The 23,805-nt window shown below is 49.5% G+C and overlaps 1 protein-coding gene across 4 annotated transcripts in view; it reads left to right on the top strand.

Moving 5' to 3' along the window:
- Positions 1 to 23,805, top strand: part of cdkal1 (CDK5 regulatory subunit associated protein 1-like 1) — a 373,644-nt gene that overhangs the window by 338,098 nt on the left and 11,741 nt on the right. For all 4 annotated transcript variants that reach the window (XM_064308720.1, XM_064308705.1, XM_064308712.1 and 1 more), the window contains 2 exons: positions 10,429 to 10,512; positions 14,880 to 15,044. In XM_064308720.1, the coding sequence (XP_064164790.1) occupies positions 10,429 to 10,512; positions 14,880 to 15,044 (249 nt within the window). The remainder of the gene's footprint in view (positions 1 to 10,428; positions 10,513 to 14,879; positions 15,045 to 23,805) is intronic.

The raw sequence follows: 23,805 nt of genomic DNA, 5'->3' as shown, positions 1-23,805 counted from the left end.
GTACAGAAAGTCTTCTCACCAGTCTTCTCATAAGTTTTCTTCAAAAGGTGAAGAACTCAGATAAAAAGAATTAGTTCATGTTGCCCTTTTTTAGCGTGAGAGTGAGAGGCCATGAATAGCTCTGCAGTAATTGGATATTCTAATATTCAGTCAGAGGAACTATTGGATATTAAATAAAATGCATCAAGAATAGGCGTCTCTACACGGTTCTCTGTTTAAATTGTGTTTGTCCGCTGTCAAGTTCCCGTTGTGTATTACAGTGCAGAAAAGTGAGAACAGTTATAAAGGGCAGATCCATGGATTGTGTCCTGTGATATGTCAGAAACCAAGCTGAGCTGGGAGAGTAAGTGTGGAAAACACTGACTGCAGCGGAACTTAACTGCAGCAGAATGCGTCCTTTACTCAGACCAGGGCCTGTATTCATTAGCCCTTCGTTAGCCTTTTAGAGGAGGAGTGCCGATTGTAGATCAGGGTTCCTCTGTCCAAACCTGTCCGGCGTGAGCTATAACTGATCACTGGTCCCAGATCAGTGCCGCGGCAGGCCCGGTGAATCCGGGCCCCTGGGTGGTGGTGAGTGCACCTGTTTGTTCAGCGCGGAGCCGGCCCGCGTTGTCTGAGGCTCATTGTGAGGGCCGTGAAAGGAAGAACGCGGGGCCCTTTGGCCCAGTGCGCACGCACCCGGCCACGCACAAGCTCCCCTTTTGTGCCCGCCGCTGTTGCCGTGGGTGCCAGAGCATGAAGGAATGCCCCCGTCATGCAGGGGGCGGGCGGTGGGGGGCGGGGGTGGGGGGTGGGGGTGACTTGCGCACGGGGACCGGGCGTGACGCAGCTCGGCCCCCATGGAGCGCTGACCGCCCCCATCCCCCCACCCCGCCCCCCCGCCCCCCGGGTCACCGAATCGTTTGCGGACGCAACCTCGTTGCCCCGGACAACTGATCGCATCATGTCGTTTGTCAAAGTCCGTGAAAGCTGGCCGAGGACTTTGTGGGGGGTGGGGGGGGGGGGGGATTGAGTAGCAAGCCTGTGGAGACCTGCTTAGCTTTCAGATGGCCTGCAGGATTTCAGGCATAGTGCTGTTACTGCAAATTAGTGGCCCCTTAAAGATAAGCTGCTTATTTTTGTCCCCTTGTTGTTTATTGTGTCGCATCCCTGTCCTCACAAACAGATATACAGATCCTTATGGAATAAAGAACCCTGTAAATCACAACCGTCCCTTTGAAACTCTTCTTAAAAATGTTTTTTTTTTTTTTAAACTCTAAAACTCTCAACCGGCAGCCGGATCTTTCAAGCCAGCTTTAAGGTTAATGTGCGCTCAGAACATTGCCTGTCTTCCAGCCTTCGTTCTGCTCCACGGCCCGTTTGTTTATTTAAATTCTTTTTTTTTTTTTTTTTTTGCGCAAAATGGTGCGTTTATCTTTTATTTATTTATGTTTGAGCGAGAGCCCAGCTTGCCTCGGAGCCTGGCTGGTAAACACGCGTGAATAACACGTCTTGTTTTATAATTGCGCTGCCCCCTCGCTGTGCTGGATCGACTCACCAGAGCGCGGCGGAGAGACGAGGCTCTCCCGAGATCCTCCGCTAGCGGCTCCTTTACTTTCGGGGAAGGCTGGAGTCCAAACGAATCCGAAAACGGGGGTTAGCGTTAGCGCGCGCGTTAGCTCGAGGACGCGCCGCGCGGCTGCACCCCCGCCGTAGCTCTGGAGGGGGTGCTCGCCACCCGACGCTACGCTAACCACTCCTGGGACCGGCAGGAACCGGTCTCAAACCGTTTTGAGAAACAGAGAAATCGCAGCTCGATAAATAAATCATAATGATGATAAAAAGGGGGCGGAAAGCGTCGCGTTACTCATTATTGAGCACGTGCCATGGAGCATCGCGCCTTTCCTTCGGATTAATTATCAATTAAAGGCATTAGCCATGCAACATGTTCCCTGGCACTCGGTTGAAGCCAGTTTAGCTTCTCAGGCTGGGAGTAACCACACAGTTTGCGTGCGTCGGGGTGCTCCGCAAAGAGTACTTGCCCGGTGTCGATAAGGCTTCTTCTGAACTGAGAAATTGGCGCATTATGAAAGAAGTAATTTAATTTTCCGTTATGGTTTGTGAAACCTGGCCTGTGTATGATCTAAATAACCCTCTTCTCATCTACAGAGCACAGTGGATTAGGAGATAGTTTGTACTGGACCCATGTAATTATTATTTCTCCACTGATTGAAATCCAAAGAGCTTCAAATTTGTTTTGCCTCCCAGTGTCACGTGCACAGAAGCCTCTCTGAATGGACCTCCTGGAAATTGAATCCTGTCACAGACTTTCATCCAATCAGATTTCCCTCATATTAGGGATCAGATCAGACCGTGATGTAATCTGACATCTTTATTGTCATTCAGTTGTTTTGTGCCCAATCTGCCCATAATCCAGTAACCTGGATTACTCTCAGTTAAAATGGGGGTATCTTTCATCTTGTCAAAAGCCAATCAGATGGGAAGATTTGGATGGACTCATTGGTTGTGACTGCTGGACAACGGACATGCTATCGTGCTGCATCCCATACCCAATCTGTATCCAGTGAGCCTAGTATGTCCATTCCATTGTGCATTCTCGGAGCGACAGGATTCGACTATAATACACTGTGGAAATGGGTTTCTGGGTTTTTTCCCCCCTTCTCCTTCCTCGTTCTTTGTAGTGCATGATGAATTCATGAGATCGGCTGTGGGCCCAGGAACATACTCCTCCTAAAAACTTAATGTAGTTTGGCCTTCGCTGCCTGAATATAATGAGTTCACCTTTAGCAGGGAGCCTGTGTGTGCTGCAGGGCTCTGCTTGTTTGTTAGGGGGATATATATTTTCTTTCTCTATTCAGGTCTGTCCCTCTGACTGGTTTTTCTTTCTGTCTTTCCTCATCTTCCTTTTTCTTTCTTTCCTGTTTCTTTCTGTCTCTGTCTTCATTTCCTTTTGAGGAACTCTCGGATGCAGTCACTGAGCCTCTCCTCTTTAAAGACACACCTGCAGTTGCTTGTGTGTAATTGGAGAGATTCTTAAAAGCCACAAGGAAATTAATCATAGGTTCTTCCAAGGGGTATATTTCAAAACAAGGGTTTTTGCACAGTACTTGTGCCATTTGTTTTTTTTTTTTTAATATTTCTTTTTCCATCATTTCTTCTGCCTTGAGGCAGTCATTGGAGTCAAACACCTGTTGAGACTTCACTGTGGCCCCCTGAATTTGGACTTGAAATTGGACTCGAAATTGGACTCAAAAGCTGGTCCTTGAATCGTTAAATTAATTCCAGTACAATTTTGCATACCTCATTCAGTTCTTGTTAAGTGTCGTCCCAGTTAATGTTCTTCTTTTGGCATCGTGTAAACAATATGGCCTGTGGTAATGTTGTTATTGTAGATCAATACTATGCTCTACAATAAGTCTGATGTTATGTTGCTATGTTACTTTTAAGGGTAATTGCTTGGAAATGTGCGTTTATTATTTTTATTTGAACACCATTGTTCATCTTAATGCCTACTTTCAGCGGTTCTGTTTTTATTTATTTATTTTTTTTAATATTCCAGTATCATAGTTGTTTATGTTCCTGCTGTGATGTATTTAATATACCATCATTTTGAGTTGCTCCATGAGGGAGAAACCATTTTTAAATTTATATTTCCAAAATAAGGGTATTGATATCTACACCGTGTGTTTACTCAAGAATGTAGAAAGTCTTATCAGGCAGTGGTCTGACTTTCTTTTTATATCTTAAGCATTGATATTTGGAAATGAAGATGACATGTTTGACATAATTGATCCATTGGCAGTTAAAAGCCATTGTCACACCCCAAAACATCTCAGGACTGGTTGGGACACTGTCTTTGTTTTAACACCGTAAATGCATTCATTATAATAAAAATCATTCTGGTGTAAATTGTATACTGTTTATCTCTACAGATGGGGCAAAAACAATTCATTAAAGCAGCCACTTTAGTGAACTGGTTAAAGGCAGTGCAGTGCACACAGTCAGTGAATCTGTCAACAGCATGCGCAATTTAAACGAATTAAAATTTTACATAGCCATAGCTTATCGGTAGTAGTGTTTGTTTGCTGTTATTTTTCTTAGTTGGTGGGATTTTATGTTGAAAGTTTAGATTGTGGTAACGCTTAATGCATACTAAAATTGCCCATGAGAAACAAATGAATTAAAAATCTTTACAGCATGCGGATTGGCTCAGTAGCCAGTTTATTACCACTGAATGTGGATTTGCATTGACAGAATATCTGAAGAATATAGCCCCTTTTCCTCCTCGGGAACATTTTCCATAACTCAGGAACTTTTTGCAGAACTCAGGAACTAAAGCCCCTTTTCCACAGGAGGAACTAGGGCTGATTTTGGGTCTTGGGCCATGGTTACTGTGCCCTTTTTTAGTCCCTGCTCGCAAGGCAGTCCTTGTTTAAGGTGCCCTGGAACTATGGGGTGGAGCTAGCAATCCTGTACATCACAGAGATTGTTGAACCACAGAATTTCTGTGAATCGTCTTTTGCCGATCAAACCAACTGCCATTTTTAAATAAATGAATGTACAAATGTGAAATGGGTTCATTTGAAGAGACATGCCTAACAAATCTAGATGACTTGACTTGACCACCAATAGGTAAGCTTTTACTTGTATATGTTTACATGATGTGGCCAGTAATGTTAGTTCTGCCACAAAAAAAACATTTTGCTCAAAATAAGTGTGGTATTTGTCTGGAATACACAAATATAATGTATGCAGTATTATGCTATGGCCCGTTCAAATATTACTCTATTATCTTTGTCAAAACATCCTTGTATAATATGGGCATACTTTCATTTTTGTTACATTTTGTTACCAATAAATCACAATCATAAATGATAGCGGGGAGAAAACAAACGTGTCTACTGTTTGTAATCATTCTGTTTGTCAGAAGCTGTTTTTGGCAGATAGGCTAGTACTAGAATGAACACAGAGACTTATTCGTAGTTAGCTAACTTTAGCTCATTTGACTACTGGTTTAAGTGGTGCAGTAGTTCAATAATAACCACAGGTGTAGAACTGCAGGAAATAAAATAGGAACACGAAGCTATAACTCACGTAAAATCAGTGACTTTGGTGCAACAAGGTGCAATCTGCGGTATGATGCTGTTCAGAGGGAATTTTAGTCAGTGACTCGTCATGCAAAGATTTCTTTGCGTTTAGCTGGCCCGCCCATAGATGACTCAGCTAAACAGTGCCAGGGGGAAAAAAACGACTAAAGCAGCATTACAAAAGATTGAAGGCCACAATAACTGGAGTGGCTCGAATAGAGGAACAAGTGAATCGTTTAAGGCAATGGGCACAGTTCTTGGCCACTTCCTCCTACTTTGCATAATCTTCAAGGTTCCTGAGGTGCGGTTGGAAAGCAAACATGAATACGCTCCAGGAACCATTTTGGTTCCCGTTGTGGAGAGTTCCTGTGTGGTTTTAGTTCCTACATCCTGGTGGAAAGGGGACTTATATTAGAAGTTTTGGAATCATATTGGAGTCTTCAGTATCATGTCACATGCAGTACCCGCCGGTATCTTGTGTGAACTGGTTTGAGACCATTGACCAGTGACTGAAGGTACGTTCTGAAAGACTGCATAGGGTTACATTCCCTCAACTTACTTCAGTACTTTTACGAAAGTGCTGGGAGAGCACCTCCTGTAATGGTGCCATTATTCCAGACTTGGTCAAATTGTCATTCATGGTCATTTTCTCCAATTCAGCCACAAAACAAGTGAGAGGACATTAATACCCTCAAATGACACCGTATTATTGACAATCTTGGGTAATCAGAGCATATCTTGCCCAGTGCGAAGGCTTCCATTTGGAAGCGCGTGCTGAAATTGGCAGGGAAGCTAATGGAGTCTTGAAACACCTTTCCCGCCATCTATGACTGTGGGACTCACGAACCGAATGGAGTCAGAGAAAGGGACAGGTCAGTGCCCTGAGGGGAGATGGGTGGAGTCGCCGAAGATTACGAGGCTGTCTCTGCCATTCTGCCGGCTCGGGTTGACTGGACGAGTTCACTGCAGCCCGGTACCTGGCTAGCTGGCCCGAAAGCTATTTCCAGTCCATGCTTATCAGCAGTCAGCTTCTGCTGTCTGCTTGTCTGGGCCCTGCGGAACGAAACCATCTTTTTCCTCGGGAGTGCCAGAAGTGTGCTGTGTACTGGAAACAACTGAATAGACACACAGAACCTTCCAGAAAGAGTCCGTGTCCTTGACAAGATAATGGCACACATTGGTATTTGATTAAAACTACATTAACTGTACTTTTACCGACCTTAAACTTTTTAACCTTTTACCATTGTACTTCCATGAAGTGACTCTGGTAGGATGTTGTAGCTTTTGTTTTGAGGAAGCTTTCTTCGTGTTCGCTGAAGAATTTGTTTTTCAGGGCTGTTTTCACCCGAGTGCGTCTTTTACTGAGGACGTAGTATTTAATGTAGGTCTTGTATTCAATCATTATAAAAAGCTTTAATCAGCTTGCATGCACACAAGCATAGAGGCTTATCCTGCGAACGCAATGTTCTTAAACTCTGTGACAATGTTTTAAAATTCATCATGGCTTTTAAAGTAATTGTGTTGCAGTCTTATCTGTGAGCCGAATGCATTGTTTGTTAGTTATTTTTTTCCCTCGTAAAACTTTGGCAATCATGTGAAACATTTTTCAATCACACATTTATTAACAAAAACAAAAAAACATGTTTATTCTGTTTTAAAGCTTTGATTGAGGAAGCATATATCCGCACATATAGATTAGTATGATGCAACGCTAGTCCAGCCCTTGTGGACTGGATCTTTGCCTACACGGTATGAGCAGTGGAATTGGCAGGGTTATCGCTGTGATTTGATATGTGTTCAAAATGTAAGGGAGCGTTTCGTAGGCTGGAGCGGTTACTAATTGTGGAACGCTTGGCCTGAATTAAAGTTGCAGCATCGTGGTGTGAGATTGAAAAATCTTGGAAAAGAATGTGCACCACAAGAGTGCAGGAAAGGGACGTGCTCGTGCACACCATTACGGGAGTTTTTATTGGGCTTTTCATTCTGTGAAGACATTAAAGAGCCGGTGTGCCTTTCCCAGTCCCTGAACTCTTAAGTGAAGATATTTCTGCACATATTTTTGGGCACTTAAGAGTGTGCATGTGTGTATGTGTGTGTGTAACATTACACTGTAACATTGAAATGCCCAATTTTATATAAACACACATTATATATATATATGGTGAAACCAAAATGTATAAAAAATACCCTTTAATGAAAGCTGAGAATGTGCACTTTTCATGCGCGTGTTTGTGTGCTAATATTAAATTGGCGATTTTAATGTTAACTGAGGGTGAAAATACATTTGTGCGTAGCTTGTGCATCCTGTGCTATTTCCACGTTCCCCCGGAATGTGGTGTATATCCCATAATGCCTTTCACCGCGCCTTCTTCCTTAACAATGTTCATGTTTTCGAAACTGCCCTGACACTGCCAGCTCCCCCGTCATTGTTATTAAGTTACAGATGGACGCTGTGCAGCATCACTTTGACTTGTATGAATTGCCTTTTGCCGTTTGCTTTTGCATGGGTGACGAGACTGTCCCTTTAGTCATAAATGCACTGGGAGTGCTTAATGAGATCGGTGGAGATTTTCCTACATAAGTGTGCTTTAGATTTGCCCACCTGTTTGAATCTGGAGCTGTCCTCTTCATAATCTGTTTTTCAGAGTATAATAGGGGAACACAAAAAACCTGTGTTTGCTGGCATAATGATGATGATGATGTTTTCTCTTGATTACGGGAAATGTAGAGTGGACTGTGTCTTCAAAATTTCCAGTCTCTTTCATTTTCTCAGAAGGGAACATTATTTTGGCCAGCTTGTTTTGTTCCCGTTGTAATATGAATAACCCGCCCTCCCTTTTTAAATTCAAGTGGCTGTGCAGCTTGAGCCGTGTTCTCCTCTCTGCAGTGCATTAGTACTCATCTGTACAGTCATGTTTTTGAGGCATTTCAAGTGTCCTCAAGCAGTTGCGGTTGGGAGGGAGAATGTTTTCGAATTCGTCCGTGTGTTTTCAGCGAGAAGGTTGTTGTTTTGTTTTCCTTTGGTCTCGGCTGCGGTCATGGGCCTGAACCGTGCGGTCGTGACGGTCCTGTGGTTACGTGGGGCAGTGAACACGCTCTCCGTGACCACCGTAACACTGCTGACCGCAGGACTATTGTTCAGCGACGGCGTAACCCTTGACGACTGGGGCGTACTGAAGCTGTCCAAGCAGGGAGCAGCAAGACGGGAGAAAACCGGACAAAGCAGCTTAGTTCCACGTTAGAGCTCCTTCAGAATTGGGCAAAATGGCGTCATCTGACCATTAACCTTTGGACCCCTCACCCTCACAAACCGCTCAATGGCCGCGGGCTGCCTCGGCAAGAAGCGCAGTGAATGCTGGGATACCGTGGGAGGGCGGTCTCCCTGATGGAAGGCGATGGTGTGTTTTTTTTGTGGAAAGGTATCTTGAGGAGGTGTGCTTTTACCTTCACATAGGCTTATGTTAAGAGCCAGGGTGTTGGGGACACATTTTCACATTTCACAAACCTCTGGTTTTTTTAATGTAGTTTTTTGGGTTTTTTAAAATCTTTCTCTGACCGAGCAGAGGGAGGCAGATTGCCGTCGTTGTGCTTTATATGGTGAGGCACGCGCTACGTGGAGAGTATAATGTCGGACACGCTTAATGTAATTAGAGAGTCCGCGGCAAATGCAGATCCACAGCGCTTTGTCCTCCCTGGCAGGGTCTGTCTGTGTTTTTGGGGAGCGAGTAGCAGGAACTAAGGGGGGGAGCCCTCTTTTCATTTGTCTAAAAAAAAAAAAAAAAAAAAAGAAAAGAGGCCCAAAGGGGCGACCCAAAAACAAAGAGGGGGTCCCCTTTTTGCCGGGGTGGCGTCCCCCGGCAGCGGAAAATTAACTGCCGTTTCAAAAGGCCAGATGCTGCCCCCCCTGTCCCTTTAAGGAGAGCCCAAGCGGTTTGGGTTCGTCCCGTCTGAGGTCCTGCTACGTCCCTGTTTTTGAGGGGCGCCGTGCCAAAACCCCTTTTAAAATCGGCATGAATGGCCTTCGGCCCTGACGGTGACGAGGGAGGCCGTGTTCGAACACGCGCTCTCCTGCGCGCTTCATCAGGCCCGCGTCGCGCTGAGAACCGCGGTCTGAGGGCTCGTCAAAAGAACTTGCTTCAGAAGGGGCAGATGTGTGCCTCGCGGTTCCCAGTACAGCATGGCACTCCAGGCACGGGTCAGAATTCAAACCGTAAAAAAAGGCGTCCCCCTCACGCCCCTCGCTCGTCTTCAGCACATCGCAGCGCGCCCTTCCTCATTTTTGATTTGCAAATTTGCTTTTGTGTATTTTCATTCGTGAGCGTTCGGCGTTCCCCGGCTGTCGGGGACAGGGGGAGAGGCTGTCAGTCATGCGCCGGTCGCCGTGGCGACTTCCGTCCCCGGCCGTTCGGCGGCCGCCTCGCGTTTCCTAGGACGCTGGCGCGCTGTCCAATCACCTTGCGCCTGGAAAATAATTCGCAATTTGCAACAAAAAAAAAAAAGAACTGAAAATATGTTTCTCCTACACTGTTTCCGCGTCGGCAGCTTTCCGCGGTTGTTCCACGGTCGCAAATTCCCGTCGGTTCGTTAGTTCATCAAAAACGTGCAGAAAATCGGGGGCCTGTGCTCGTTTCACTGAGCCGTATTTTTTTTTGCATTTGATACACTAATGGATGCTATCGTAAGGAGGCGAAGCCAGATAAGGTCTCCCCCCCCCATTGTGCTGCTCTCCCTGTAACGCACGCCTGGGTGGCCCGTCTCATTGACAGACCGGGCACGTTCCCGTTTGCCTCTTCTTCTTTCTTTCCCCTCTCCGTTTCTACCTATTAATACATTTTAATAATGCGAGCGTCGTACGCTCCGCGAGTGTAAGGAACGTTACGAAGAACAATGATCAGGAGCCACAGAATTGGAAACACTGTGAGGCTCGCTCTCTATCCGCTGTCGTTTTTTTTTTAATTTTTTTTTTTACAAGGTAATAAAAATAGTATTTACGCCGTCATGCCCAGAAGGTTGGGCTTTAAAGCAGGGGCCCGGGTGATAAAGCCGTTCCCGGGGGTATTGATGGAGAGCGGGGCAGCGGCTCTTGTTGTGTCCAGTCCAGTGTGCAGGCAGCCTCGTAATTTAGACCGGGGGGGGGAGCGATGTTTGCTTTGCAGTTTGTGCCAGATACTGCACAGAGCGTTTATTGAGGGTTGTGGATTGTCAGAGGAAATAAATGCTCTCTCTCTTTTCTTTTTCTCTTTCTCTCACCCTCTCTTTACCCCCCCCCTCTCTGGTCACCCCCCTCCCCCTACATCTTCCATTTCTCTCCCTTTCCTCCCTCCCTCTCTCTTCTCTCCAGGTTGGTGAAAGACAACAGGTGCTTGTGACAGAGGAGTCCTTTGATGCCCAGTTCTATGTTGCCCACAATAAATACTATGAGCAGGTAAGAGAGGCTGACTTCAATTTCTGCTTGTGATAAGATGTCTGAAAACAGTTTTAATAGGAAGGCAAAGGTCTTCTCTGTAACCTGGTTGTCTCCTCCTGAAAACTCTTCTGAATGGAACGATGATACTCACGCATGCCTTTTTTAAAATCAAGGCTAATAAGTTACATTTTCCTTCCTTCCCAGAAGTCTGTCTTACTGGATCTCTGCTTTTTTTAAGACAATCCCAGGATATGTATACAATTTTGGTTTTGGTGCAGCGTAGCTGTCAGTCAAACTTGTGGAGTGAATTTATTGTTTGCCCTTACATGTAGAAAGCAAGGCCCCCTTTTGATTTTCTTGGGTTGCACCTGTAAGTTTGCAGGGTAGTTTTGAATCAAACAAGCGGACGACTTCCAGGAGTTAGTTCAGCACCTGATAAAGTTTTTTACATGTTTAGCCTCCTGTTGCATCCCTGAATGAATCCCACTGCATCTGGCTTCAAAGAGTGCCTGTTAAACTTCACTCTGAAGCACCTTCAAATGAATCAATTTACTCCTCAGTTAACAGCCATCAAAAAGATGTTAGAAGTTCCTGCTTTTTTAAAAGGGAGCAGCCAGTAATATTTTTTTTTTTTCCCTGGTAGACTCGGGGCTACAAAGTTAGTTACGAGCGTCAGTCAGTTGTCAGGCCGTCGAGAAGATGTTTGGCGGTTCGATCTCCGCCCCGTGATTTCCGTTTCTCCGCAGCCGAGTTTGGCTCGCCGCCCGCGGTCGGATTCGCGCGTGTCGCAGCGGCTCCGGCCTCCGCCGCGGCGGTCCTCGTCGCTCGGCTCGTGTCAGCGAAGGCTGGAACGGCGAGCCTTCGCGCTTTGTCTCTTCAGCCAATGAGACGCGAGTCGTGTCCTGCGGCCGTCCTGGAGCGAGAGGTTCGACGCCTGTCGCCGTTCACACAGAGCGTGTGCAGTAGCAGGGGTGACAGTGTAGCATAACGGGTAAGGTCACGGGTTCGATTCCCGGGTGGGGTCCTGCCATCGTACCCTTAAGCAAGGTTCTTAACCTGCATTGCTTCCGTATATATCCAGCTGTATAAGTGGATGCAGTGTAAATAAATTAAAAGAAATTTGTGCAAGTCGCTCTGGATAAGAGAGTCTGCAAAATGGCTGTAATGTGGCAGGCTCTGATAGAGGTCTATGAGCCAGGCCCGACCCAGCGGCCGGTCGGAAAGAGGCCCGGGCGCGTGGGGGCTCCGCCCTGCGAGCCGTGTGTCCGTGGAGATCTCCACTGAAAGGTCACATGACCCCGCCGCTATTTCCCCCAAACCCCATCCCCCCCCCCCCCCCCCAGCGGGACTCAGTTTTCCTTTCAGTTCCACTGGGCAAATCGGTTGAATGGGGAAAGCCTCTTCTTGCCTGGATGACCCCTTGCTGAATAGCCCTCCTCAGTTTGGGGGGGGGGGGTCTTTTCTGGAATATTCTCATTATGCCCCTGAAAGAGAAGCTGTCTCCAAGCGATGTGATCGGCAGTCAACCCCCCCCCCCCCCCCCCCACTACTCCCCCCACCCCGTCTGCCTCTGCAGCTTAGGGAAGGTGGTCTGAAACGGAGAGAGGGAGAGATAAGCGAAGATAAACCGCCGGTTGAATTAAAGGCTCTCACTTTGTAGAAATAAACGGATCTGCCAACAGGAGCACAAGAGGTTGGCCCCGCCCCCTACAGCCAGCAGCTCACGGGTGGGGTGGGGTGGGGTGGGGTGGGGAGGGTTTAGGGGGGTGGGATGGGAGGGGGGAACGTGTGTTTTGCACAGAGGGTGCCCTGCCATTGATCCATCTATTCAAAGACCCCAACAAAACCCCACGTCTGTGACGATCGATCCGGGAGGACTAATGTGATAAAGGGAGGCCCGTTTTAATCTACGATGCAAGTGAGGGAGCTTTTCGCCTATTTGCTTTCCTTTCAATCCCGTCGTTCCGAGATTGGTCTCTGGAACCCTGATCCGCCCCCCATCCGCCCCCCCACCCCCCCCCCCTGCTCCAGGAGATAAGAGCGGGGATCCCATACGCTTGCCGATGTGGCGTTTGGGTTCTCTTTCTGATCCGATGGAGCTCCGGCGTTTCGGTGGCGTTTTTATTAATGGGACGGCGGGGGCGCGGGTCAGGTGACGTACGTGCGGGGGGGCGATAAAAGGACAAACAGACGCGGCGTCCGTTAAGCCGGACCGCGGCGGGAGACCCTCGGCGGCGAAAATCCTTTTCATCCCTTAATCGCCCATCAAGGAGAGAACGCGGCGGCGCGGGATCGACGCCGGCCCCTCCCCTCCCCTCGCCGCCGCCGCCGCCTTCCCCGCCGCGACGCCGGACGAGGGCCCGCCGCGGGCCCGCCGCACGCTGAGCGGGAGGCTCTCTGATTAAATTAGCCGCACGCTGTGAACGAACAGGCCCTGGACACTTACAGCCCCCCCCCACCCCCCCCCCCTCCGCTTCCCCACTCATAACCACTCCCCCTCACTCCGGCTTTTCATTTAAGCCAGATCTGGAAAAAATACGCTACGTGAAAAAAATAATAATAATAATAAAATAGCGGCGGGCGCTTGTTTGTCTGTGGAAATCACTTGTTGCGCGGTCCGTGGGTTTTCAGAGGTGATTGTGAGTAGCTCGTTTAAAAAAAAAAAAAAAGATCTTTTTTTAAAGAGTAATTTCGGGCCGTTTCTGAGGAAGAAGGGAAGAAGAGGGCCGGGCGCGTGAGGGTCCGTGTTCGGTCCGTCTGATTTGACGAGATACGCCGGGAAGCCTGTTCGTTATGTATGCCGGGCCTTTAACGAGATCCTTTCAGATGCGGTGGTAAATAGACTGAGGGAGCGATAGACAAAAAAAGGATTGGGTTTAAATGAATGGCCCGCGGCGCGCTCCCCTCGCATCACATCCTGCCGCTTCTCCAGATCGTTCCGCGCGATAGTTACGTTTCTCGCGCAGAGGCGTCCGATTGACGAAGCCGCCTTGTTTGGGGCGTTCCGAATCGCGTTCGTTACGCGCGTTCGCCTCCCTCCGTTCTCTTACGATACTGACGGGGAGAAAAGAGCGGGAAGCGTTCAACAGGCGGGCCCCGCGAACGATAATGTTTAACCTTCGAAGCTGCGCTTTACATAATGGGATGAAAAATCGTCTTCATAACTCTCTGCTTTTCTCTCTTCTTTTTTCTCCTTTTTTTTCCTTCGCTCACGGAAGAGAATTAAAAGGAGGAGAGAAGACAGGGGAAAGTGCGTTTAGTTCCGAGTTAATTGAAAAGGTAATTGACAGATCCGCAGATACGCCGCGCGTTTGATGGATCGTGGTGCGGCGCGGCGCGCCGGAAAACAAAATGGCCCCTTTCATGTCTGGAGAGGTGACGGTCTCTCTGGGCCGTACGCCTGTACACTGCGCTCCGGTAAAGGTAAATCCGGCAGGAACGCCCCCGTGGATCCCACCGCGTTCCTCTTTAATCCGATCGGCTCTTCTCCGCTCCCGGTCCGGTCCGTTTCCCCGAAGATCGCCCTGAATAGACCCGGAGCAGATACCGCCCCGCTAATCTCGCCGGCCCGGCCCGAGAACGTTTTAAAAAAGACGGCCTGTGGGCGTACCTGGGAATACCTCCGCGCTATTGGCCGGGAACCGCGGAGACGAGGCCCTCGCCTGCGGGGAGCGAGCGCCGCGGCTTCCCGCGAATCCCCCCCCGTCCACCATCCACTCCCCCCGAAACGGGTTCGACTCACCACCGGAGGATGCTCCCCAGCATTCGTTAGCGCAGGTCGCTTTCGGCTGGCGTTTGCGATCGCTCGCGTTGTTCGTCTTTGCAGACTGTTATTTTTTTTGTTGTATTTGGCACCGCTGAGAGGTCTGGAAGTCACCCTCCCGGTGACTTTCAGACCTCTCAGCGGTGCAAAATACAACAAATACTACATCGTAGGCTGCCGACGTTCGACCAGGCCGGCGTGACCCGTGGATGTTCACAAGGCCGCGCTCCCGCTACCAGAAATCACACACTCAGCACCGTAGATCGCAAGTTATTTAAGGAATCTCTCCTGCTACATGGGATACCCTATAAAAAACTTTAGTCTCAGGTCATGGTGGAAACTGTCTGAGTATTACAGCAGCCTTTTGAGAACCTCTTGGGGAAGAACTGAAACTTGTGTGAAAGGTTTTTTATTTTATTTTTTCTTCCCCCCCCCTCTGAGTAACTCTGCTCACTGAGCGAAAACGCTCTCCGAGTCGTAACTCCCCTCCTCCCCCAGTCTCTGCCTGTGACGTCCGGTGAACTTTGCGCGCATTTGGATCCGTTTCAGAGGCCCTTCGGTGCTGTGCTCGACGCTCTCGCTACAGTTTCTCTCCGCTTGTCTCTCCTCTTCGCCTTTTAAGGTCCTGGTCCCTAAAACCCCGCAGTTCAAGGGCAAGATGATCGAGGTGGACGTCTACGAGTCGGGCAAGCACTTCCTGAAGGGGCGGCCGGTGGACATGGCCCGGGTCCTGACCGCCTCCATCGCCCGGCCCCTGGAGAAGGGCGCGGTGTCCGGACTGACCCAGGTGAGGAGCGCCAGAGACGTTCTCAAAGTTTCACGCTTTGAAGTGTTCAAACAAACATAGAAATAATGATCAATAAAGCACAATAAAGTTTTAGCTTTAGCACAGTAAACCCCTTTTAACTTAGCTGTGTTTAGACTTGGAGCGATGTGCGGTTTCAGGACATCAGTGAGCGGTATATATAAGCTGGAATGTTTTATGTGAGCCAGGAAAGGGAGTCCCAGACCCAGTTACAGACACCGCGGATCTTTGGGCCAACCCCCCCCCCCCCCCCCAAGTGAAATCGGGTTAAGAGCAAGTCGGGTTAAGAGCGGCCATGCGGAACGGCTAGATCGCGGGATTACTCCCGCAGGGCAGCCTCTGGTTTCCGGGGTAACGGCGCGTCGGGGCTTCCTAGAGAGGCCACGCCCGAGCGGCTCAGGCGCGCGGGGAAGCGTTTGATCTCCCGACGCCGCCGCCGCAAAAACTGTGGGACGAGACCCAGACCTTTTACCTGGGAGACGCGTGCGGCCTGAATGGGCCTGGGCAGGCTGGGGCAAAGGTCACGCTCACCCTCCGAGACCGAGCCAATAGGACGCAAGCCTTTTTTTCGATTTCTCACGCAAAATAAGTCACATTAGAAGTCTCCAGGCTTGTAGTTATTACTGAGGTCCTGAGTATTCCAGCTGACGTTCCATTAAGCGGTTCTGCCTCTTCCTCACACACGTGAGCGCGTCAGCGGCGCCGTGGAGCTGAGCGTGAGGTGAGGCTCCGGAAATTTCCGCGGCACTCCAGGGGCCCGCACGCAGGGGGGCGTGGAGCGGTTCTTACCTTGTGAACTGCGCGGTAATAATCTTAGATATTGCACTCTGTACCTTTTTTTTAATGGGCTGTTAATTTTGCCCATTGCGTTAATGAACACAGGAGACCCATCCCCTTTCATTTGCGTCGGTATAATTAGTATTAACTGCCTGGTGAAGGTATTGCTTAGTTTGCCGATGTATAGGTGCTGGGGCTGCAGTCAAAAATTAAGTGAGCGTACGTGTAAAACCGTGCCAAAATGTGTAAAAATTGCTGACGCAATTAATTTGGGGAAAATAAAATGCTTCTAAACGGAAAAGAGAGGCTTGCGTGCAGGAAAGGGAGATTTGCAGCGTGTAAACGTGGGAAAGGTTTTTGTGGGGAAAACGACCCAGCTCGCTGGGTTATAATCCGCATGAAGCCACGGCCCAAATCACACGATCGTACGTAGGGTCTCTCAGAAGTCCTGCGATCCCACAGAGCGGTCGTCCGTCTCTCCCTCTCCTCCCCCCGGCGAGCCGAATGGGATTTTAAACGGCTTCGCTGGCTCGCGGCGGTCGGCGGCGTCGCGGACGGCGCGTTTGATCCTCCTCCCGGGCTCAGAGTAGCCCCCGCGCCGGGCCGCCAGCTCTTTCCGTCGCGTGGGGAGATCAGACGAGACGGTGGGGCTTCTGAGGGGAAGCCTCTTCCTGTCTGGATCGCGCCGCGACTCCGCGCTCCACGCCGGCCTCTGCTTAGCGTGTGGGGCTGGCGCTCTGTGTCTCATATACATTTTAGCCCCCCCCCCTACAACGTGGGCTTCAGTTTGCCTGGCTGTGTGTGTGTCTGTCTGTCTGTGTGTGCGTGTGTATGTGTGTGTGCATGTGCGTTTGCGTCTGTGTGTGTGTGTGCGCATGTGTGTGTGCATCTGTGTGTGTGGTCAGTGTGTGCGCCTATGTGTGTGTGCGTGTGTCTGTGTGTGTATGTGTGCTGTGTGTGTATGTGTGTGCGTGTGTGTCTGTGTGTATGTGTGTGCGTGTGTGTGTGTGTGTGTGTGTGTGTGTGTGTGTGCGCGTGTGCACGCTTGCTTTTCAGCATGTTTGTGTTTTTCTGGGTATGTGTCTGAGTGTCTCTGTGCTTTTTTCAGGTTTTTGTCTGTGTGTGTTATTTTACGTGTTCTTACTTGTTGCCTTCACCTTCGGAATAAATAAAAACACACCTTGGCGGAAGCTTTCTTACAGACAAAATGAATGTATTCTGGAAGATTTCCCCCGTAACCTAAAATAGTCTGGTTGTTGAATAACTCAGCTTCTGTTCAGAGCCAGTACAATAGATTTCTCTCTACCATCTCTGCCACTGATTCCTAGCCTCAGCCCAAGTACATTAATTAAATATATGGACTTTAAGTGGTTAACTTCGGAAAGCGGTTACGTACAGTATAGGATGGCAGAAGGATTGTACTTAAGGTTTCATTTACACCCCATTAAGCCATTTATCCATAAAACCACAGAGCTATGGAGTCATTTTTCTGACACCACCTCTCCGCTGATGAAATGTAATTATTAGGGGACACTAAAGGTCAAAACATTGACTCCGCTACACTTTCAAACATGTTGTAGAACGAAGCAATTAAGTCCCTGCGGGTGGAGGGAGCGGGTAAACAGGGATGACCAAACGCTGCGGACAGCCGTTCGCCTGCGTCCTCTCGCAGAGGGCTTGTAGTGGGGTGGGGGGGGGTGGGGGGGGAGAGGAACGAAAACCTCGCGGAACTTAAAAGCGTGATGTCACGAGACCTCGGTTTTGCGTGGCTGGGAATGTGGCTGCCTGCCGGTCCCCCCCCCCACCCCCCCACCCCCACCCACCCCCGTCCTGCAGTGGCAGGGCTGTAAAACCTGATGGAGTGTGAAATTAAAATGTGTATCACATTTCAGAGCATCATTTGATGTCCTTTCCTCCAGTACAAATGTTCCGAGGTGCTCCCCATGAAAAATAACACCGAGCCCCCGATTAACATACTGAAGAAAAATAGTGACAGTTTATCCAGCCGTATAATTTCCAAATTGCTCTCGGAGAACACTCACTCTTCTTTCTCCTTCATAAAAAATAAATAAATAAAATATATATCGGGTTTTGGAAGACTATTAATAATATTTACTTAATCTCATAGCGTTATTTTTACGGCGAGGAAAGGGGACCTCCGTGCTGTGGGAACCGAGCACTGTGTAAGGAATGTGCCAGGAAACGGTGTTCGCTGCTTTCGTTTGTCTGATCACCTGACGAGCGCACGGCGCCGAGCGGCGTGCGCCTTTTTCATCTTACCGCCGGCTGTCATTTTGGAACCCTTACGGTTAAAGCGAAAGATATATTGGAACTTTCTGGAGGCCTTCAAAGAACGAACGCCGGTGGGAAAAAAAAGTGCTCCAGGAGAGATTTGATGGTCTGGAGGTCCTAAATTATAGACTTGGGGGGGCCGGTAGCGAAAGTCGTTGAGATGAACGGGCTGCTTTGGTTAATTTACGGGGAGCGAAATTCTGAAGAACGTTTTATACTTATCAGCGAGAATGGCTCGAGAGTGGTACTTTTCCTCGACTTTCTCCCTGCCATTTATGGACAAATTGAGGTTCCTGCCAAAAGCAGTAGTGCTTCTGGTCTGCGGATGCGCAGCGTGTATTGCGCCTCGACCAGGTTCTCGAAAACAAAATAAGACGTTGCGTAATTATACATGTGACGTGATATAAACGACACCGATTTTTATAGCGCGGAGTTCGTTTGCAGATCGTTTTTGCGTTACGAAACGTAAAGCCGCCTGAAGCCGTCTGACGCAGAAGATGCTTACCGCCGGAAGTGTCAGAGGCTTGTCGTGCGTCTTTTCTCGAAACGCGCGCGAATTCCTGTTTCGCCGCGCGCTCGGAAATTGCCTCCGCCGATGTTTCCGCGCGGGTGGAAAACCCGAGCGAAAGCGAGCTCGAGTGAACTGTCTCCGTGTGAGCGGCGGTGGATTTATGTACTCCCCTCCGTTTGAGAGATAGATCTTGTGCAGTGCGAAGGCAGTTGACCCGCCGGGGTGGGGAGAGGCAGAGCAGCCGTGCGGCAGCAGGTGGGATGATTTCTGCAGGCGGTGTTCAGCAGTGGCGAGGCGTGAGGCGGTACGTGTCCGGCCTGCGTAACTCCCGACAGGGCGAAAAGGCCCTAAAAACTGCGCCTCCCTGATGTCTTTTCAGCTGAGCACTCTGTTCTCTCAGTGTAATTCCACTCAGCCCCCCCCAAACAAAGCCATTTATCAAGATGAGATTTAGGTTTTTTTATTTTTTTTGGGTTTTTTTTTTATAACTCAGATTAGATTTCTGGTAAAATGCTATTACCGCTATTAACCGCGCCTCTACAGCCTCCCATCGCATTAACCTACTATAAATACTCAACCCCTCCGTTCTCGCAAACCCTGCATGAAAGTAACTTATGAAAAGGTACTCAGACGTACCTGTAAGCACTTATCTTTTAAGTGCACTTTTTTTTTTTTTGAACTACGATAAAACATCTGTCGTGCGTTTGTTTTTTTTGTTGTTTTTTTTTTCTCCCCGGTCCTCGCTGTAAATGTGTTTAGCACGCATTTACCTGCCCTTGTTTTCACACCGTAATAGGGCGAGCTAATAAAGGAAATATTATCCTTAAGGGCAAAATGTTCCACGGGAAAGTAACCCAGCCTTCTCATTACGGTCGGTGTCGCGCGCCGCGCATCCCCGTCCCCGCGCTCGCTTTAGCAGGCCCCGTTTAAAGTCGCCTTCCGCTGCGAAGGCTCGTATTTGCGCTCGGGGGAACCCGGGGAAGCGCAGAGTTGCTGATCGGAATCGCACGCGGGGGACGCTGCTCCCGCTCCCTCATGGAAAAAAATCCAGCTGCGTTAAAAGAAAATATTTAAAAATGGATGTTTTGAGTTGTCGTTTGCCGATTTTTCTCAATAACAAACACAAGATACTTGTGCCCAAATGAAAAGGATAAGCGCTCAATGAAGAAACCCCAACCCCATTGCCAAAAGAAAGTCTAACATGCCTATGAATATTTATACTGTGGGACTGTACATTACGGATGTATTACACGGCCCATAGCGGCCCCCGAACAGCACTGCCAGCTTCAACAGACCCGTGCTCCGTTGATGTGAGCTCCAGGTATTGACAATACCGATGCTACATACCCCACCACATGAACCCTAATGGCCACCACAACCCAACGTGTAGACACACAGGCAGTGCGAGCCAGCATATCACCAGGGTTACCAAGCGGGCACCTCCCTCCGCCGGTGTTTCGTCAAGTTAGGCCCCAAGGAAATAATTAGCGGGGGGGGAGAAAACATCGCCAATTTGAGCGTCTTCAAGGTTATTTTGGGGGAGGCGGATGCGTAGTTGGTTCTTTGAAGAAGCCTGGTTCCACAGCTCTCATTGTCGCACTTTTATAGCGACTGAGGTCGAATCATGTGATTGCGGACGGAAACAGACAGATTCATTTGGAGTGGACCGAAGTGAAGGGAGAGGGAGCTGTTTGACATGGCGGTAATCAATGGCATTCATTAAAATAATTTCCTTCTCGGCTTGGCGGGTTTGATTGAATCCAGGGATCTGTTTCTTTGAGCACTCTGTCACATTAATTTATCCCTCGGACGGGATTCCGGATTCGATCAAACCCGGGGGTCACTTGCAATACTTCTCCGTATTTATCTAAGAGGGTTTGGCACTTTTGATTGAATGGCACTTTCCCGTTCGACAGCTTGGCATTCGTTTTAATCCGGAGGTCGCATTATCGTAATAATTTCCCAGATTTGTCTGGAAGTGGTTTCCATTTTGATTGAATAGCACCTCTGCATGAATTTGATTGAGCCTAGCAGCACGGGGCATTGTGCTTGCTCGAGTCCCGTAGCCAGTCCACGCGACGCCGTCTGTGAAGTACTGTTCACCGGCGTTCATTGAAGTGGTTAATCTGCTCCTGCCACTCTGCATCTTTACACAATTTACGTCTTCCAGAACCGATGTGGAACATACATTTCAAATTACGCTATTTTTTTCAGTCGTTTATTGACATTACTGTCCTCGCCGGCTATTGCCCCCCGCGTTTTTATTGAACAGAATCCGAAACGACCTTCAGGTTGCCTGGGCTCAGTCAATTAGTAACTGCAGCTAAACTTATGTGAGTGTGAAATTAGGAGCGAACCTATTTTTAGAACGGCCTTTGTAAACACGAGAGATTCACAGACCCTGTTTGCGCAAGGCTTAAACCAAACGTTCCCATGACAACGTGCGCCGTTTTTTTTTTTGCAGGTAATAACGAAAAATCACCTCAGCCAGCTGCCCAGGGCCTTAAGAGGTGTCGTACCTTTTTATCACCTCCGCACGCTGGCCGCGGTCTTCGCTGCGTCCGTGCGCCTGACCTGGCTTGTCCGCACGTGCCGTGAGGGAGCCCCAACCCTCCGCTCCAGCACAGCAGGTTCAGTCAGGCGTTAATCGTCGAGCCGCGGTTAAGGCTTGCCGTCGACCGCACGCCGCTTCTCGTGACGGAAGCCTTCTGTGAATATAAGACGCGATTAACGGGCGATATTTAGCATCGAAAGCGCCGTTTCGGTTTTTGCTTTCTCGTTCTCGTTTCCGTCTCTCCTGCGGGGGGGACGCGCTTTCTCGTGTTGAGAGGAGCGGCCTTGCGCTCCGCTCCCGGGTGATTGGGCGTAATGCGCGTCCTGCTGTGCGTGTAAATCCGTGGGCTTTGAGTCATTTGTTTTACGGGAGCAGATCTATATGTTTAATGCGGTTAGCGCCGCGGGACCTGGCAGAGCCGGGGAAGCTGAGACGGGCGGAGGTGTTTACCCACTGGGTCCTGGGTTCTGATGGCTGCGGAGGAAGGCAGCTCCAAGGCAGAGGTGTGATCTTGCACACGCGCGCACGCGCGTCCTGCGCGACAGGCAAACGCGCACGGGCACACACACGAGTGTACAAGTGTACACGCTCCCTCATGCTCGTGCATTTTAGCACTTAGACACACGCGTGTGTGCACACGTGTATCGGCATGCTGAGGAGCAACACACACACACAGCACACACACACACACACACACATACAAATCACACACACACAACACACACACACACACAAATCACACACGCACACACACACACACACACACACACACACACAGACAAAGCACACACGCACAGCACACAAATATACAACACACACACACACAGCACACGCGCACACACACATGCACACACAAAACCACAAGCACAAACATATATGCAGGCGATACAGAGATGAAGGTGCACACGCACAATAAAATGACGCATGCAGGTTTGTACTCGGACATGCAAACGCACATCCATGCTTGTGCGCACGCATCCTCCCGTAACACACACACCACCACCCAAATGTGCGTGTGCACAGACACGTTTACACCCGCACACCCACACACAAACACGGTGTTTTTTTTCCAGGAGGGTCTTTGTATGGACTGTGAGCTGCCAGGTCTCCACTGAAAAGATGCCAGAGTTTTAGAGCTGGTTCAGACAGTCATTATTATTAATAAGTATTCCTACACAGCGGGATTTGTGGACAAGTTGTCACACAGTTTCACATTTTGTGGAGGGAATCAAAAATACACCATGCTTATGTGATGCATTATTGAATAAAACAGAACAACGGGAGAAGTATGTTACTTGCCTACAGTATGTTGCTCATGTAGACATTGCACATAGCTCTCTTAAAAGCCTACATAAATTTGGCGGTTTTTCCCCCCAATGAAAACCGTTTATCTTTTGCTCAGTATTTTGCCTGTTTTTTTATTAAGCGCTTTGCTTCGTAACGTTCGTAACGTTCGTTTTCTTTCCTTTCGGATGAAAACGCAGCGCTTTTAAGAACCGCTCCCCGGGTTTTGAGAAAATCGCCTGCCTGCCTTTTTTTCTTCCCCCTGCCTTTCTCCTGGGGGGCTCCGTACGGCACCCACAGGCCCCTCCGCAAAAAAAAGTGCTTTAGCCATTGTGTGGACCCAAAGAACTCATTACGGCGTCGGTGTTGTGGCGGCGGCGGCGGCGGCGGCCTCCCGAAAGAGAGAGAGAGGCTCGGGCGAGCGCACTGAGGGGCGCGCACGCGTCGGCAAGCGCGTCGCAGAATAATCAGCGCCTCCCAAACAGCCGAATCTTATAAAAGATTAAAATAAATAAAGCGGGGCGGGGGACAAAAACAAAAAAGAAAAGAGAGATGCGTCACCCGGCAGTGACAAATGAAAGACCCCCCCGAATCCTGCCGCGTCAAATAGCTTAGCCCCCCCCCGCGCCCCCGTGGCGTCCCTCCTCATCATTCATCCCTCTCTGTCTGTTTATTCCTTTTCAAGGTCTTTTCTTGGGCGGCACGCCGCCGCGCGGTGCCACCTCCCAGCGGCGCCTCCCAGCGCCGCGGCCTCGGAGGCTTCCGGAACACAATGGCGCACGCGTGCTACGCGTGTCGACGGCACGCGTCTCCGCGGAAATGGCAGAAAACGCCGTTTAAAAAAAAAAAAAAAAAAAACCGCCTCCCGCCAGCCCGGCCGCCGAATCCGTTCGTGCCGCCGCCATCGCCGCCACCGCTTAAATAATTCAGGGCCCGCCTCCCCGAGCACCTGGAACCGGGGGGATTAGGAAACGGCGGAGCGGTGATTGCTCGCCGCCGCGGCGGCGTTGGGCGTGTTTACCCGCTCCGCCGGCGCGGTGTTGCTGGCCCTTTGCATCATGCGGCGCACGAGCCCGTCCGATCCTCAGAGACAGACGGGCGGGCGGGCGGGCGGGATGGGCGCGGGCTGCCCAGGAGATGGCGGATCGCCCACGTGCAGATGCAGAACCCCCCCAGCTCGCCTGCCTGGCACAGCCCCGTCTCCTCCTCTGGCTCCGGGGGCCCGCCCCCACGCGTTTGGGGCTTATTTTTTTTAATCTGATTGCTTCCGCTTTTACGCCCAAATTTTTTTTTTTATTTAAAACATTTTTTTGAACAAAGGTTGT

The sequence above is a fragment of the Anguilla rostrata genome, chromosome 1 (genome assembly GCF_018555375.3).
Source record: "Anguilla rostrata isolate EN2019 chromosome 1, ASM1855537v3, whole genome shotgun sequence".
Taxonomy (NCBI): Eukaryota; Metazoa; Chordata; class Actinopteri; order Anguilliformes; family Anguillidae; genus Anguilla; species Anguilla rostrata.
The sequence above is the reverse complement of the archived record's forward strand: the minus strand, read 5'-3'. Positions and strand labels throughout refer to the sequence as shown.